Source organism: Mesoplodon densirostris, chromosome 3, assembly GCF_025265405.1.
Source record: "Mesoplodon densirostris isolate mMesDen1 chromosome 3, mMesDen1 primary haplotype, whole genome shotgun sequence".
Classification (NCBI taxonomy): Eukaryota; Metazoa; Chordata; class Mammalia; order Artiodactyla; family Ziphiidae; genus Mesoplodon; species Mesoplodon densirostris.
Window position 1 is genome coordinate 65,735,939 of NC_082663.1, and position 18,875 is coordinate 65,754,813.

Genomic DNA, 18,875 nt, shown 5'->3' on the forward strand with positions numbered 1-18,875 from the left:
ATCATACTGTTTTGATTACTGTGGCTTTGTAGTATAGTCTGGTAAGTATTTATTGAATGGATAATGAAAAGAATGACTCATTAAAGTCCTAACTCAGACTCCTCCTTTGAGAAGTCCTCCTTCTTCTCCTTCCTCCCGCTATAGAAAGTTATCTCCTCTCAATTATGTCCTGTTTCTTACTACTCCACCCCAAACACAATACACTGGCAGCTCATAGTACTTTGAATATAACAGATGATTAAGAAATTATGAACAAATGAATCCATTTGAAAATCTTAGGGTTCTCAGTAGGCTTTGAAAATAAAGGCAAACCTATATAAGGGAAGTTTATTTTTCGGAGAAAAACTTCTTGATTTTAAAAGAACCTTAGAAGCAGTTTTCTTTCTTGTGATTCCTTGTTTTAGTGCCACAGAATTGGTTCTGAGAAATCATTTCTTCTCTTTTAGTGGAATAATTGCTTGTTCAGGTATGAAAACATTGTACTTAACAGTGGAAGAAATGGTGTGGCGACATCTTGCATTCTTGTCAAACCCCTAGTGGAATTAAAATAGATAGAAGTTGATCAGAGAAAGTCATGTGATTTAGTAAGGAAGCCAGGCTGGGTGACAGGAAGGGGCTATCATCCACTTCAGGCATAGCTAGTTTTAAGTATCATGTAAAAAGGTCAAGCTCATAACTCTAAACACATCTGAGTCAGAATTTATTTGCTTAGAAATATTTGGGGTCAACGTGATTTTCATGTGGCTCTTAAAGACCATACCTGTAGAATCTGAATTACATAACTGGTGATTTAGACAGGGTATTTGTTTACTATGGCCGCCGAAAGAAAAGTACCACAAACTGGGTGGCTTAAATGGCATAAATTTGTCTCACAGTTCTGGAGGCTAGAAGTCCAAGGTCAAAATGTCAGTGGGCCTGTGAGGGAGAATCTGTTCAGTGTCTCTCTCCTAGCTTCAGGTGGTTTGTTGGCAATCTTTGGTGTTACTTGGCTTGGAGCTGTGTTGTCTTTTTATCTCTGCCTTTATGTTCACATAGTATTCTCCCTGCGTGCATTTCTCTTCATGTGGCATTCTTTTAATAAGAATATAGTCAAATTGGATTAGGGGCCTACCCTATTCTAGTATGACCTCATCTTAACTAATTACATCTAAAATAACCCTATTTCCAAGTAAGGTCACATTCTGAGGTACAGAGGTCTTCAGCATATATTTTTTGGGGGAAACAGTTCAGTCCATAACAGATAGGCTCAATTATTTCGTATCTTTCCTCCTCTTGGCATGGGCAGATCAAATGTACACATCTCTGGAATGGAAACAAGTGTTTTGATGATTATTTAAATGTATCACACATTTATTCAATATCTGTAGTGAGGTTGTAAAGAACACTGAATTTTGTCAATTGCAAACATTATGCAATTTTGCTCCCATAGTACAGTATTCTGAAAAATCTTTCATCTCCCTTACCTTTGAAAAACATTCTGGATTGTATCTGTCCAGGTGAAGGTATTTATGCAAAATGTTAGATTAATTTTAGGGATGAAAAGGAAACATATTTTTTTTAAAAAAGAAAGGGAAATGTTTTGGTAGAAAGGAGCAGACGTCCAAATCTAAGAGTTGAGGAAAGAAGAGTAGCCAAGGTGGGAAGAGGGAAGTGCTGAGGCTTGAGAGGTGAGGTCTGTTCCTCTGTAAACTAGTCTCTATGTCGGGGGAAGCAGAAGATGAAAACTCAAGAGGATCATATGAGTGGGAAGAAAATGGCAGAAAGGGAAACCAGGGTCTAACTGTGCTGCATTTTTCTTCTGTGTTATCTCTGTTCTTTCAGCTATCCTCAGAGCTGGTTACTGCTTCTATTTTGTAGATGAGAAAAACTGACACTTAGGTTCATTAACCGAGATCATCCAGCAAAGCACATAGGGCCATGTCTGAAAGCACAGTTTTGGAGTTAATGAGACACTTGAGCTTGAGTTCTGATTCCCTCATTCAGTTGTGTCACTTGGGTCAAGTTATGAACTTTTGTACACCTCAGTTTCTTTACCTGTAAAATGGGAATTGCATTACTTACCCCATAGTGGTGTTGTGAGGACCAAATAAGATGGTACATATAAAGGATTAATGTGGTTCCTGGCATCAGTTGTGCAGTCAAGAAGATAGCTGTGAGCTTTGTGATACCAAAAAATTGTAAGCAACCTAGTTATTAGTAGGGGAATGGAAAAATAGTTATCTGGTCATACATTAGAATATTATATGGCAGTTAAAATGAATGACTCAAGTCTACATGTTTCAATGTGGATAAATCTCATAAAAACAATGTTATAAAAGAATACATAGGGCTTCCCTGGTGGCGCAGTGGTTGAGAGTCCGCCTGCCGACGCAGGGGACACGGGTTCATGCCCCAGTCCGGGAAGATCCCACATGCCGCGGAGCAGCTGGGCCCGTGAGCCATGGCTGCTGAGCCTGTGTGTCCGGAGCCTGTGCTCCGCAACGGGAGAGGCCACAACAGTGAGAGGCCCACGTACCACTAAAAAAAAAAAAAAAAAAAAAAAAAAGAATACATAGAGCACAATAACCATTTATCTGAACTTTGTAACACATTTGTGTTGTTTAGGGGTTCAGACATAAGTGGTAGAAATATAAAAACAGGAAGTGGAAAGGATATTTACTAACATCAGGAAAATGGTCACTTCTGGGAAGGGAGGAAAGGGAAAGAAATGCAGCTGGGGTAGTGTTTTATGTGTGTTTGCAATGTTTTATTCTTAAAAGTAAATAATATAGAGAATATAATACATACACACACACACACACACACACACACACACATATACATGAAATTTTTAAATGGTACTTCTACCACCCCTTCACCACCATCCTAATCAGGTGAAAGTGAGATTCAAACCCAAGCCCATCTCTCTGGAAAGCCCATGTTAGACTTGAGAGCATCTGTTTTCCACCACATCTTGTTTTAGAAAGATGGGAAGACAGTCATAAGATGACCTGGCTGGGGGGCTTCCAGTGGTTACAGGAAGGAGGCTGGGTGCCCATGATGTCAGTTGTCCAGTATCTGTCCTGGTCAGTTCTCCTGAATCTGGTACTTCCCTGTATTTTATCTTTTGCCTATAGCTATAGTCAGAATCATGAGGAGAATTTTCAAGGACCACTGGTAAAGAGGTAGAGCCTTTGTGTGAGTCCCTTTTCAGAATGACGCAACTATTAGCATTTGAGGACTGTCATTGTATGTGGTTGGGCTTGGATCACAGCCTTTCTCTTTTATTTAATACTTTAACTTGACTAAGTCCTGGGAATTTAGGAAGCTCAACTTTCTGTTCCGATTGACCAAGTGCACATTAACACTTAGTAGTATAAGATAGTTATTTTAAACTTATTTATTTATTTTTGGCTGTGTTGGGTCTTCGTTGCTGCTTGCATTTATTTATTTTTGGCTGTGTTGGGTCTTCGTTGCTGCTTGCGGGCTTACCCTAGTTGTGGTGAGCGGAGGCTACTCTTTGTTGTGGTGCATGAGCTTCTCACTGCATTGGCTTCTTTTGCTGTGGAGCATGGACTCTGGGCGCACCGGCTTCAGTAGTTGTGGCACGCAGGCTCAGTAGTTGTGGCTCGCAGGCTCTAGAGTGCAGGCTCAGTAGTTGTGGCGCATGGGCTTAGTAGCTCCGTGGCATGTGGGATCTTCCTGGACCAGAGATTGAACCCATGTCCCTTGCATTGGCAGGCAGATTCTTAGCCACTGTGCCACCAGGGAAGTCCCAGATAGTTATTATTAATTTTGTATTATTTAGTGTCAATGACAGTGTTCCTACTCTCAAGGAGTTTCTAATCTAATTTGGTCAAGGTGTAATCTAGTGAGAAGTAGATGCAAGTGATGGAAGCTTTTATACCTAAAATAAAATGCTTGTGACTCACTGTATTGCTCAATAACATAATTAGAACAAATGAAGAATACTTTTATAATTCAAGTTAGATTTTTATAAAACTGCTTAAGAGAATTAAGCATGCTAAGTTTATTATTGGCATTTAAATCACACCAATATTTAAGCAAATTGAAAATTGTTGGTTTTAGGAAATAGGTCCTTGACTAGATTTTTGTGTAATTTTCTAAAGTACATTTTAGTGATAGTTAATTTTCTTGAATAGTTAATTTTCTTGAATAATTAAATGACTTTTATTTTGGTAAACCCATATGTTTAGAGTATTAATATTTGTATGTCTAATTTATAGCCCTGGCCTAAATGACAAAGTAATAGAATATTATATATTTGCTCCACTTAACATTTAGTTTATATTAGCAAAGCTAAATGCCATTTTAACTCTATGGAACTTCCTGTAATTAACTACATGAGGAGGCCCTATTTATTCTTTGTGGTTTCCCATGTTCCATGAGCCTGCCAACAGATGTTCACCTGTGGTGACTCTGCTCTTACTCAGCCCAGTGAGACACACTACTTCTCATAAATGGGAAGGAAGAGTGGTGGGTGAAACAGAACTGGGAGCTGTGACTGATTGATGTTGACCCCATGCCTCTTTTCCTTTGCTGTGTGGATGCGAGCGAGAGCAGAGAAGGGGACTGCTGCCACCAAGAAAAAAGTGACCCTAAATGCCTCTTACCCAAATGTCTGCCCTGTTATTGCATATGGATTAACCAGCATCTTTTGGGATGCAGTCTATTCAGGAACCTTTAGCTGGTCTCTGCTTTGTTCTATAGTTGCCAAGTTTCCAAGAATTCTTAACCACAGGCCCACCTTCACTCAGGTTTGTTATTCTGATTTGTTTTATCTCTGTGGTCTGGCAATTTCTAAGTTGTGAAATTTATTTAAAATTGTCCCATTGTGCGTTATGGTTCCTGGCGAAGGCAAATACAGGTCCTCCCTGAAGGGATACACTCTCATCTAGGCCTCCTAGGAATCTCAAAGAGCAAGTTCTGCTGTAAGCTCATAAACCGTAATTACAAAAGACGTGGAGAAACAAGTAATCGTGAGTTGAGTCAGCAGAAATTATAAACAGTAGACTTAGAATCCCAAGACTTTCAAATAAGGGGATTATAAAGATAAATATTGAACCACCAAGTTAAAAGAAACACAAAAGATAATAAAAACATAAGCACAGAACAAAAATACCATCAAAAGAGGTCAGGCTGATTTTTTAAGAAGAAGTACATACAACTTTTAGAAACTGTGGGTGGGTTAGACCAGAATAGATGCAATATCTGAAATCCAAGATGATATCTGAAGAAATTACCTAGAGTGTAGCACAGAGAGACAGTGTGATCAGAGATAGAAGAGATTGAAAGACAAATCAAGTCTAACATAATCCTCATCAGATTTCCAGTAGAAGAAAATGAGAATAGGAAAAGAGGGACAATATTCAAAGAGATAGAAGATGAGAGTTTCTCATATTTCATGAAAGATGTGACTCCTTAGGTTTAGAAAGCACAGTTGAATCAAAGGGCAATTGAAAACAAACAAGAAACCCACATTTTGCTAAATCATGATGAAACTACACATGACACTGAATCAGAGATAAAAATCCTATAGAGAGCAAGAGAGCAAAGAAAGATCACCTGTAAAGTAATGGAAATTATATAACTGATTTGATTTCTAATTTCTCTACCTGTTCTGTTCTTCATCTGCTTTCTTTTGACAATGTCTTTTGAATTTATTGAGTATTTTTTATCATTCAGCCCCACACCCCACAAAGCTTGGTAGTTTTTATGTCTCTTCCTGTTGTCTGTTGTTTCTATTGATTCTTACCCATCTCATTTCTTTTTATGCTTGAATGCTGGTTATATTATTTAGAAATTTTATTTTTAAGAATAAAGTGAGAGAGCAGCACTATTTACAATAGCCAAGACATGGAAACAACCCAAGTGCCCATCATCAGACAATTGGCTTAAGAAGATGTGGTATATATATAAGCAATGGAATATTACTCAGCCATAAAAAAGAGTGAAATAATGCCATTTGCAGCAATATGATTGGACCTAGGGAATATTATACTTAGTGAAAGTCAGAGAAAGACAAATACTATATGGTATCACTTATATGTGGAATCTAACGATAATACAAATAAATCTATATATAAAGCAGAAACAGACTCACAAACATAGAAAACAAACTTATGGTTAACAAAGGGGAAGGGGAGGGAGGGAGGGAGGGACAAATTAGGAGTATGAGATTAACAGATACAAACTACTATACATAAAAATAGATAAACTGTATAGCAAAGGGAATTATATTCAATACCTTATAATAACTTATAATGGAATATAATCTGAAAAAAATGAAACACTTTGCTCTACATCTGAAACTAACACAATATGGTAAATCAACTATACTCCAATATAAATAAATAAATAAATAAATAACACGAGAGCTAAGATGAAGGTGTCTTTTCCCAAAGAAGATTTTCATTTGCTTCTGCCAGATTCTCAGTGATACTTCCAGTCTGGGACATCTTAATTCAAGTTCAGTGTTTGACATGTTTCAGTTCATCCAAATGATGCTCACCTACTCTACAAGTTTACCCTTACTATGAGGCCAGCTTATTTTTACAGCAGATTCTTCTGGCATATGTTTTTAGTGCAAAAGTGGTTTTGACTGCTGGATTATTTCTTTGGGTTCTTGCTTTCTTTTAGATTTTAGTATAGTTTTTCCTTACATTTTGTTAGTCCTTTGATGCTTTCATGAACGTATTTTATGTTTTGTTTGGCTTTTTGAATTGTCCTCAGTGGGAGGGATGGTCTGAAAATACCCATTCCCATTATCATCAAAAACAGAAATCATATTCATGCTCTTTTCAAAGACTCAGATTTGTGACCTGAACCAATAATGGAAGGTAGCTGTCAGAAAATTGTTCTGTTTAATATTCTGAAAAGGGTGAATTGTCTCTTGGTAAAATGCTGCCTCATTTGAACACGAGTAATAAAAATCCTTAAAAACTTGGGTGATTTACAATTTGCAACAAAGTAAATATTGAGAATAGCTCTTTAGAATGTAATTTCATAAATAAAATAAACTCTTTCATGATCTATAAGGTTTTGAGCATGATATTTGCACTCTCCATCTTCTGTTTTTGCAATTGGTGCTTTATAAGCACTCAGTAATTGTTCATTGAATGAATGAGTGAATAGTGTATGTGAAAGGCAAAGCTAGGTGGATTCAAATAATGATGGTTAGGCCCTAGGAGAAGGCCTGTGATTCATGTTTCTACCAGAAAGTTGTTTAGGTCGTTGGTTTAGCCATATCGCATGAGTAATGTGTTAATGTCTGAATTTAATTTACGCATTTTATATCATCTGTCTTTAGAGCTAACCTTTCAGTAAAAAATCAGAACAAACAACAACAACAAAAAACCTCTCCCCAGTAGTTTATTTCTTTCCTCCCCAAATAACCTGATGTTAGAATTATAGAGGCATCTCCACAAATAGCAACCAGCAGGTACAGACTGATCACATGTCCTTACTATGGCAGTAGCTATAGGTGATACACTGTGTTTCTGAGTGACAGCCACATACAACAGATATTAACGTCATCACTCAGTTCATTTTCAAACGTGAAGGACTCCAGCGACACCCACATTTACTCGTTGGATCTTTGGTGGTAAAGAAGAATATTTGTCATCCCCAGGACCTCACATTCATTGTTTTTTGTCATATGGAATGAAATGAATGACTCAGGTGTCCTCTTTTCATTTGTTTAGAATGTATCATGTGGTACGATCAATTGTAGAATACCACAGGGCATCTTGGAATAATATCTTTATCCTCATTTAATTGACAGTGCTATTTCCTGTTTTGTTGATCTCTCTCATTGACTGTACCAAAATAATTGTTTTCTCTTCTGGTGGTCTGACCTATTATTTTATTACGGTTATTTAGAAAGTCTTATACCTGCTAATTAAAGAACAGTTCTAAGATATACCATTTTATTTCAAAAACTTGATTAGAAGTCATTTTTTATTGATTTGCATTCTGATCTGCTTATAGGAGATAAAAGTGGAAGTATAGCTGCCCCAGTGATGAGAAATTCGTGGTGGTAAACAGTGCCTCACCCTCTCCCCGTCTCCCCCTCTCCCTGCCCGTGTTAGACATCTGTAGTTGGTTATGGCGTTCTTTCTCAATGTACCTGCTAACCAATCTTAGCACCGTACTTCAGGTCACTACTACCAGTCAGATGTAGCACTTGAGGTACCAGAACTAGCCTTCCTTGTGTAATCCTTTCCTGTTCACTTTGCACAAAACACCTTTTTGCATATCTATGCCTAAAGGCTTGTCTACACATAGTTATTTCCAAGCTTATGTTTTGGGTGCTGTTTCTCCCTCCCCTGAGCTGTTCTCTGTGATGCCTACCAAACAAATTTCATAACCAAATAAAGATCTCTGTAATAATAATGGTGGTAACAACTAACATGTATTGAGTAGTTACTATGTACCAGGCACTGTGCTAAGTGCTTAATGTGTGTTATTTCATTGAATTCTTGTAACAACTCTATGAGTTAGGGACCATTATTATTTCCATTTTATAGATGGAGAAAATAGGGCAAGTCTAAATTACTGGTAAATGGAAGAGCCTGGATTTGAACTGAGGTCATTTACGTTTTCAGCCCAAATTCTTAACCTCTGAGCTGTTACCTCCCTAACAAGTGAAGGCTGGGGTTAATGTGAAAGTGATTCATAGTGAACAGGCTTTTGTCCGGGCTGTCACAAGGCTAAAAAAAGCTACTACCTTTCTATTTTCCAAGAAAGTATTTTTTTAAAAGTCTTTTGGAAGACTTCATAAATATGATTTAGGTTTTTATTAACCTCTTTTGCTTTTATCTTTCCATACTTCAGACAACCTTTATAATTTTTGAGGGAGTAGCTATCTGGCTGTCTTTTATACATTCACAGATGGCATTATTTTATCTGTCCTCGTACCATCTGCAGCATCAACTTAGTCTGTTTCAATTGGTGTCATCTTTCATTTGTGCAGGAGTGAGTTATTAAAATAAAACTTTATATTTGTATAGCATTTGGGGTAAACGTTGTGATAAAATAAATCAATGTTTTACCCTAACAATCTTACGCAAAGAAAATTTAATTTTTTATTTTTTCACCTCATCTTGATTTATTTTATATGTAGTCTTTGAAATTCAGTTGACTCAAATTCAACAGCTACTTATTGAGCACGTATCGTGATCTCAGAACTATGGGACTGAAGAAATGATCCCCATTCTCACCAAGCTTACTGTCTAGTGGTAAAGATAGTAGAGAAGTAAATACAGTTGTAAGTTCCACTATGGAAAGAAAACAGAGGGTTGTATGGAAAAGGATGGCAAAGGATGAAATATAGTCTAGTGAGTCTAGAAAGCCCTTTCAGAGGAAGGGTGAGAAGGAGTTTGCCAAAGTGGAAGCTGGTAGGCAGTAGGAAAGGGGAAAGGAGTCTTCAAGGCAGAGTGAGGAGCAGATGATAAAGCCCTGATGTCAGAGAACTTGGAGTGACCGAGATGTTGGGAGAAGTTCAGTCCAGCTGGAACTTAGAGTGAAAGGAAGAGAGTGACAGGTGATCTGAGACGAGACTTGCGAGGTAAGCAGGGATCAGTTGTCTTATAGGTCAGTTAAGGATTCTGGATTTGAATCTAAGATTAAAGGCAGGTCATTGATGAGCTTAAGGCAGAGGTGTGGCACGAACAGGTTTGGGTTCTAGGAAGACCACTTGGGCTACAGTGTGGAGAATGGATTGGAAAAAGGGACAGAAGTGCGCATGGGGTGGAAAGTTAGGAGGCTGATTTGGTAGAACATTTCTCTTTGTGAGAAATGATTTTTACTTAGACTAGGGTAGTGGCAGTAGACATGGAAAGAACTGAATAGATTTAAGAGGCCATCCCATTGAGAATGGAAGAATCAGCCTGGGTGTCTACAAAGCTCTGGCTTGTTCTATTTTGTCATGCTAAACCAAATGCCTGTTCTACATAGCGGAGGATGAGCCAGAGAAAAAATGGAACAAAAATGAGACCTGGGGACTTCCCTGGTGGTCCAGTGGTTAAGACTCTGGGCTCCCAATGCAGTGGGCCCGGGTTTGATCCCTAGTCAGGGAACTAAAGATCCCGCATGCCGCAACTAAGACCCGGTGTAGCCAAATAAATATTTTTTTGAAAAATGAGACCTGAAGTTAGTATCCTGTTTTGTGAACAGGCGTGACTTTCACAGGATAGTTATAAGGATAACAAAGATAAAAGCACTCAATTAATTGTGAAATACTCAATAGTTATCTAGTCAGGATTCTGATATAAGGTTTGCCCTTCACATCAGTGTATATGATATCAACAGAACTTTGATAGATGTGTATTCAACAGCTAATGGCCCCATTTCCCCCCAAATGTCAGTTCATTCTTTCATTTGCTTGCTTGTTTGTTTATTCATTGATCCAAAAAGCATTTACTAAAGGCCCGTTTTCTACTAGATATTTTTACTTATTGCAGTCTTTTCACATATGGCCATCATACCTAGTGTAGGCCTTTGACGTGTATAGGTGCTGGATGGGCCTTATCTCATTTAGGACACATTTAGTCAGGTTTCCATGTTGAGTTGACAGAGTCTCACCATTTCTCCCCAAGTGGCCCATCACTTTGGGTGTAGCCATTCATAAAATCCTGCAGCCCTGGCCTCCCATGTCTCCTGATGTTTTTCCTCTGCACTTTCCTTTTTGTTTTTTTGGCTGTCCTGTATGGCATGCGGGATCTTAGTTCCCTGACCAGGGATTGAAACCCGTGCCCCCTGCAGTGGAAGCGTGGAGTCTTAACCACTGGACCGCCAGGGAAGTCCCATCCTCTGCACTTTCTATTGCTGCTCCCAGTCTTTGCCCAGGCTCAGTGTGCCTAGTCCCATTTCAGTCGAACACTTGATCAATTCAACCACCACCACCAAGTATTCTCTCAAAAAAGTTGGTTAGCTGAAAGAATTGCTTTTTGATTGAGATGGTCCGTCCTTTCAGTCAGAGTAGGAAATTCATTTGCCCACTGTAGACCCATTTTATTAGCCAGGTAATACAAGCAATGGTAGCAAGTAAATTTTCAATCTCAGTTGTTTAAATACAATACAAGTTTATTTTTTGCTAATGAAACGTTCATTTGGTAGCAGATGTGGGAGTAGGGGGTTTTCTGCTCTACTCACACACCCATGCTGTTGGAGTCAGCAGGTGAGGGGCTCACAGAATTGCCCTGGACTCAACATCCAGTTGGCAAAGGGGGAAAGAGTGAATGTGAAAGATCACAGGAGGTTTTATGGGCCAGGGCTAAAAGTGGCGTAATCATTCCTACCCACATTTCACTGGCTAGAACTTGGGTACACGGCCATACCTCACTGCAGGGGAGGCTGGGAAGTGTAGTCTGTGCGTTTGCTCTGGAGGAAGGAAAACGTAAGGAGCCAGTCTCTGCTGGCTAGTTAATGAATAGCCATCTAGTTAATGACTTTCCTTGTCTGGTACCTGCTCTTCGATTTCGATGATAAGGGGCAGAGAAGGGCCAGAGGTATGGAGGAAGAGTCTCCTTTGTTCTTTTCTGAGTGGCTGCTCTCTCACAGTGCTGGGCATTAGAGTGGGAAATGTCTGCAGTCTGAGTTTCTAACATATCTGATAATTGCCATTACTCTGTTCTCACAGGGAGATAAATGCTCGACTTGATGCTGTATCTGAAGTTCTCCATTCAGAATCCAGTGTGTTTGGCCAGATAGAAAATCATCTACGTAAATTGCCTGACATTGAAAGAGGACTCTGTAGCATTTATCACAAAAAAGTAAGTGTGACAGAAATCGAATCTTTTAAAACTGATAATGTTCTTCAGCTTGAGGTGCAAATGGGAAACATCTCAGAGCTTTATTTTTATTTTATTTTGTAAAATCTTGCAGATAACATGAGAGAATCCTTAGAGATTTTAATTGCACAAACTGAGATTATTCCAGTTTTTGCATTGTAAATAGTAAAAGTTTGCCCACTTTTGTTTACTATAGCAATACATAGAGGCCCTTCTGTTATAATACAGGATGTTCTCCTGTTTCAACCTCAAAGTATGGGCCATCATCAAAATAGGAAATTTACTTAGACCATCTACGCTTAGAAAGAGGTGCCTTATTTCTTTTGACCTCAGAACAACTTCTTATTTGACTTAACCAAAGGAGAAATCTGCTAGTAAAATATTTGTGGTGGTATTAATATGCAGACAAGTTTGGATATTGAGGGTAAATAAAAAGCATTCCTTTGATTTTCATCACTTAAGCTTTGCAGTTTGTCATAACCGTAACAAGTGAGGTTTGTTAGAGAAATAATTTGCTTTATCTTCAAAATATGCCTAAAATTTTTAAAAATTTTCAGTTATATTTATAATTGTTTAACTTTTTATAGTGTCTTACCTACTGCAGAAGTCACTCACATACATTAGACTCTTTGTTCCTTGTAAAAAAAAAATTTGGTGATGTTGAGAAGGTTTAGCACCTTCTTACTGGTGGGAAATTATGTATATTGCTGTCTTTATATAATGCTACAACAGCTTGCATTACCTTGACTAAATGATGATGCTAAGAAGAGGGTTAGTAACTTGTTACTAAGTGACAGAATTCATATTTAAATGAGGGTCCTTGATTGGGTTTTAGTGGCTTACATTTTTGGACATTACCATTTTTGATGTAGTAGCAGTTTTGAATACCATTGCATTTTTTTCCCTGGTTGTCCCTACATAAGCAAATTTTATTTTTTGCCCAAATGTAAACCCTTGCCAATTTAATAATTTTATTGTAGAACATTTTTTATGTGCCCAAACTTTAGTTGTGACCAATTTTTCATGAGTCTTTACTTTTTTTAGGCCTTTTCCCCCACAAAGTTTTACTAGAATAATAACTACTGCTTCCAAGAATAGTTGCAGTGCCCAAGAGGACTTACGTAACTGTTCCATATGCTTCAGCTACATTTGAAAAGAAAGAACAAGTTGAAATTGGGAAATACTAATCCCTAGGGAAAAAATGTGTCCATTGGTTATGGGGTTGGCGGCATCTGTTGTACCATTGCTTGGTGCACTGTGTTGTTGTTTTGCTGCCAATAGTAGAGGCTGCCCTGGTAGTTGAGAGTCTTATGGTTGACTCTTTTGAGATTACAGAATGGATGTCAAACCATTTGTTACTTTGTTTTCGACCTTGACCCAGTGGCTGACAATCAGGGCTTATAACCGTTCGTCAAGCAACAGATCTCCAAACACATTGCCTTCACTACTTGAAAGGATTCACTGACAGATGTTAGAGGTTTTTGTTTTTCTCAAAAGAAAATAGGAGCAAAGCTGAAAAAATTATCAATTGCTAATCAGAAGAGCTGAATCAAAGTATCCACGGCATCAAAATGGATGCTGTGATTTCTGTTATGCCTTCCTGCCTCTCTTTAAACTGTACTTTAATATTTGCATTTCATAAAGTTTATGTACTTATAAAAGTTTTAAAACTCTGGTAAATGTCAGAATCTAGTTCTTTTTTAAATTGAGGTATAATTGATAAACAACGTTATTTTAGTTTCAGGTATCAATATATAACATAAGGATTCGATGTGTGTGTGTGTATATATATATATATATATATATATATATATATATATATTGCAGAATGATCACCACAGTAAGTCTGGTTAACATCCTTTACCATTGCATAGTTACAAAGTTTTTTTTGTTTTCTCTTGATGAGAACTTTTAAGATCTACTCTCTTAGCAACTTACAAATACTTTTCGACCATCTTCACTCATTTTGCCCACACAACCACCCCCTGCAACCACTAATGTGTGCTCTGTATCTATGAATTCGGGTTTTCTGTTTTTGTTTTTGTTTTTAGATTCCACATATGATGGAATATGATCCTTTTAAAAGTAACCAACAGGCAGAGTAGGAATGACTTTTTAGAGTTTCAAACTATACTAAAGGAACTTGTGACTCACTCAGAAGCTGTTCCTTGTTGCTGTTTTAGTGTTTACACAAGAATGTGCCTAAAGATTGATTTGAAAAGCGAAGATTAGAAATGATTTGGTAACAGACCAACTTTAGGAAGTCTGAATGCTTTAAAGCAAATTTTTGCTTTAAATTAGTTAGCTGGCTCTTGGAACATTACCATCAAACACATGTCTGTTCTTTATCATTAGATTACTCTAAATAAGCTTCTGCTGTATGCACCAAATGGTGAGTGATATCCTGGGTACAGATTGTGCCAATTATGTGAAATTCAGAAAATGGTAAGGAACACGCTTTGGATGTTGTGGAAGTGGTAGGCCTAGGCCATCTGGCTGTGTGGAAAGTGTCGTGGAATAGGCACAAATAGGTATTTTTATGATGATAATAATAGAGGATACCAAGTGGGCCGACTCTTAAATAAAATAAGCATTTCTTTTGATAGTAAGACTTCACATTTAAATCTTAGAAAATAGTGGTAGTCATAGGAATTCATATTAACTGCTCAATAACTATTTTGTAAGAAAATGATACATAAGTGCTAACGGTGGTGAATACATTTAAAGAACTATAGCACTTAGTAAATGTTGAAAGGAGAGTGTTTCCAGAATTTTGTAGGCGAGAATAGTTTCATAACTAGACTGGTAGAAGCCCAAAGCCATGTTTTCAGTACGGAGCTTAGTCTGGGGTTCTTCCAGTCCTGTGATGACCTGCCTCTGCACTTGGGCATGTGTTCTCAAGCTCTTCCACAGAGAAGGTTGCTGCCAGAAATGGGGTTGAACATGAGAGACTCCAGGAGCAACTGTTTTACCCTTATCCTCAGCTTTCTTGCAGCTCCATTGAGTCATTTTGCTTAAGAGGTTTGAGAGCAACCTGCCATGGGCACTTAGGACTTGATTGCAAGCACTTCTGGTTTTCACCTTGCTGTTGCTGACTTAAACTTTATATCATACCTGAATGTGAACCATCAATCCCCTTTTTTGCTTATCAAATTACAATAATTACAAGACATTATTATTCAGAAATTCTATTGAAAATGTTAATTTTTGCTCTTTTATTAGAATGTACTATTAAGTGACTAGGTCAATTCTAGGCTGTAAATTAATTCTAGGCTGCACATTTATACAAACAGTGCAGCTTCCTGTATGTATCTTTCCCAGAAAGCCATGGCCTTTCTGGAGAAAAGGTGCTTTATGATGCTTTTTTTTTTTTTTTTTTTTTTTTTTTGCGGTACGCGGGCCTCTCACTGCTGTGGCCTCTCCCATTGTGGAGCACAGGTTCCAGACACGCAGGCTCAGTGGCCATGGCTCATGGGCCCAGCCGTTCCACAGCATGTGGGATCTTCCTGGACTGGGGCACGAACCTGCATCCCCTGCATCGGCAGGCGGACTCTCAACCACTGCGCCACCAGGGAAGCCCTGTGATGCATTTTGAACTCAGCTTTTGTTCAGTTGGACCTAACTTTCTTTCTTTTCTTTTTGCATAATTTACTTCATTCCTTGTAGTTAATTATTATCTTTCTAAATACGTTCTTAGCATTCATCCATTTATATATATATGTGTATATATACTATTTATGTTGTGTACTTATCATTAACTCAAACTTATGTTGTCCTCTCATTTCCAGATATTTATTTTCATCAAATATTCTGTTAATTTCATTTTCTTGAGCCTTCCTACCTGATCCAACCTGGACTGGTTGCCCTGCTATACCTGTTGAGTAGCTATCTTCTTAGATTCCCTTTATTTCCCTTGAATTGAATCTTCTGTTTTCTGTATTCCATGACTTCCTCTTGGTTTATTCCTTCATTTTAGTAGAGTACATTCTCTAGAAGCATCCTGAGAAAGGGCACTGGAAGTAAGTTTTGAAACCTAGTTGTCTGGAAATGTCTTTTTTCTTTTACTCTCACATTTGATTGGTAGTTTGGTTGGGTATAAAAATCCTAAGCTATAAATTATTTTCCTTTAGAATTTTGTGTTACTTCATTGTCTTCTTCTACTATTGTTGTTAAACAGTCTGAAGTCATACTGGTTCCTGATTCTTTGTGTTACTTTTTGTTGTTGTTGTTCTTTTTTTTCTCACCTTCTGAAAACGGAAGATTCTCTCTGTCTCCAGTGTTTTAAAATTTCATGATAATTTGCCATGATTTGGTTCTGTTTTAATTCATTGTATTGGGCCCTTTCAAGCTGGCAACCAAGTTCTGGGAAATTTGGAAGTACAATTCTAAATTCAAAATTATTATTTTTTTATTGAAGTATAGTTGATTTATAATGTGTTAATTTCTGCTGTACAACAAGGTGATTCAGATATGTGTGTGTATGTATATATATATGTATGTATATATGTACATATACACACATTCTTTTTTTAATATATTCTTTTCCATTATGGTTTATAACAGGATATTGAATATAGTTCTCTGTGCTATACAGTAGGACCTTGTTGTTTATCCGTTCCATACATAATAGCTTACATCTGCTAACCCCAACCTCCCACTCCACCCCTCCCCCAACCCCCTCCCTCTTGGCAACCACAAGTCTATTCTCTATGTCTGTGAGTCTGTTTCTGTTTCATAGATAGGTTCATTTGTGTCATATTTTAGATTCCACATATAAGTGATAATCATATGGTATTTGTCTTTCTCTTTCTGACTTCCTTCACTTAGTATGATAATCTCTAAGTCCATCCATGTTGCTGCAAATGGCATTATTTCATTCTTTTTTTATGGCTTAGTACTAGTCCTCTGTATATATGTAACACATCTCTGAATTATTTTTTGATGATTTCTTTCTTTCTGCAGCTCTATTATTTGAGTTGATTGAATCTTCTGGACTGATTATTGAACTTTCTTTTGTGTTTCCATCTCTTTACACTTTTGCTTTACCTTCTTGGAAATTTTATCACGTTGACCTTCTGCCTCTTTTGTTGCATTTTTCATTTCTACTCTGATAGTTTAAGTTCTAAAAATTTTTGGTTGTTTTCTTGTTCTCTGAATGTTTCTTTTTTTAAAAAATAACATGCCATTCTTACTTCATGATTCACTGTTTATTTCAATACTCTTATTTCAGTATTCTCTGTTTAACTGAGGATATTGTTAACATTTTTTTTTAGAAGATTTCTTCTACCTGTATAGGCTCTATTTCTTCTAGTATTTGTTCGTCCATTAATTGATTGTTTGTTTTAGTTTTTGGATTTCATGTTAGAATTTTTAATCTGTCTGATCATTTTTAAAGAGTGGGGAACTAAAATGCTGATAGCAAGGTCTGTGTAGTTGAATGTGGCTTGCAAATTATAAGGTGAACTGTAGCGTGAACTCAATGGTCCATTTATTGGGGGAACTCCTGGTATATGCTATCTTTAAAATTTTCCTCTTGGGCTTGTGAGATTCCCCAGGGACTCTTTCAGTTTTCTGACTGCTAATGTTCTGGGAGCTCAATGAGGACAGCTGGTAATCTCAGCATTCAGTTTGTACTCATTCCTTTAATCCCTTGCTTTTGGTGGTACTCTCATCCTTCACTGTTCCTGAAGCTGCTTCACACACCCTTTACCTTCTCCAGAGAAGAAAACTACAGTTGACCCTTGAACAGCATGGGTTTGAACTGTGTGGGTCCTCTTATAGCAGATTTGTTTCAATAAATATGTACTACAGTACTACATAATCCATGGTTGGTTGAATCCATGGATGTAGAAACACAGATATGCAGGGCTGACTGTAAAGTTATATTCAGATTTTTGACTGTGTGAAGGGTTGACACCCCTAACCTCCACATTGTTCAAGGGTCAACTGTAGTCTTATGTAGGGTAGAAAACTGTGGTTGTTTAGTAGCATATAGAGGAATAGGGGATTGAGGGATTTAATTGCTGCTTAATTCACTTTCAACCAGTTGTTTTCTCCCCTCCCAACTCCCCTACCCCCAGCTTCCACTTCCACTTTGTGCCACCAGTTCCTGAGTCTTAGGATTCTGGGTATAACTCAAGTGGGGTCCTACTTTTTCTCATAGCTGCTTAAGATTCAAATACCTTGAGGCTTCTAAGTCGATTACTGTTAGTCCATTTTCTTCGTAGCTTCTAAGGGGTTGTTGCTGTTGTTTTTTCTCCTAATTATTCTTGAGGTTTCATGACTTTTAAAACAATCTTGGTCTGTAGCTTCAAGACAGAGTGAAATTAGATGCGCATGTTTAGCCCATACTCTTTATCCCAAGCTCCAAAAGTAAAAATTATTCACGTTCGAAGATGGAGTAGAAGGATGTGTGCTCACTCCCTCTTGTGAGAGCACCGGAATCACAACTAACTGCTGAACAGTCATCGACAGAAAGGCACTGGAACTCACCAAAAAACATACCCCACATTCCAAAGACAAAGGAGAAAGCACAATGAGACGGTAGGAGGGGTGCAATCACAGTAAAATCAAATCCCATTACTGCTGGGTGGGCGATTCACAAACTGGAGAACAATTATACCACAGAAGTCCACCCACTGGAGTGAAGATTCTGAGCCCCATGTCAGCCTTCCCAACCTGGGGTCTGGCAATGGGAGGAGGAATCCCCAGAGAACTGGACTTCAGAGGCCAGTGGGATTTGATTGAAGGACTTCGACAGGACTGGGGGTCAACAGAGACTCCACTCTTGGAGGGCACACACAAAGTAGTGTGCGCACCAGGACCCAGGGGGAAGGAGCAGTGACCCCACAGGAGATTGAACCAGACCTACCTGCTAGTGTTGGAGGGTCTTCTGCAGAGGTGGGGAGTGGCTCACCGCCGGGAAAGGACACTGGTAGCAGAGGTTCTGGGAAGTACTCATTGGTATGAGCCCTCCCAGAGTCCGCCATTAGCCCCACCAAAGAGCCTGTAGCCTCCAGTGCTGGGTCACCTCAGGCCAAACAATCAACAGGGAGGGAACACAGGCCCACCCATCAGCAGACA

General features: G+C 38.2%; 1 protein-coding gene across 2 annotated transcripts in view; it reads left to right on the plus strand.

The window, feature by feature from the left end:
• Nucleotides 1–18,875, plus strand: part of MSH3 (mutS homolog 3) — a 182,782-nt gene that overhangs the window by 76,754 nt on the left and 87,153 nt on the right. For both annotated transcript variants that reach the window (XM_060093103.1, XM_060093104.1), the window contains exon 13: nt 11,642–11,774. In XM_060093103.1, coding sequence (XP_059949086.1) covers nt 11,642–11,774 — 133 coding nt within the window. The remainder of the gene's footprint in view (nt 1–11,641; nt 11,775–18,875) is intronic.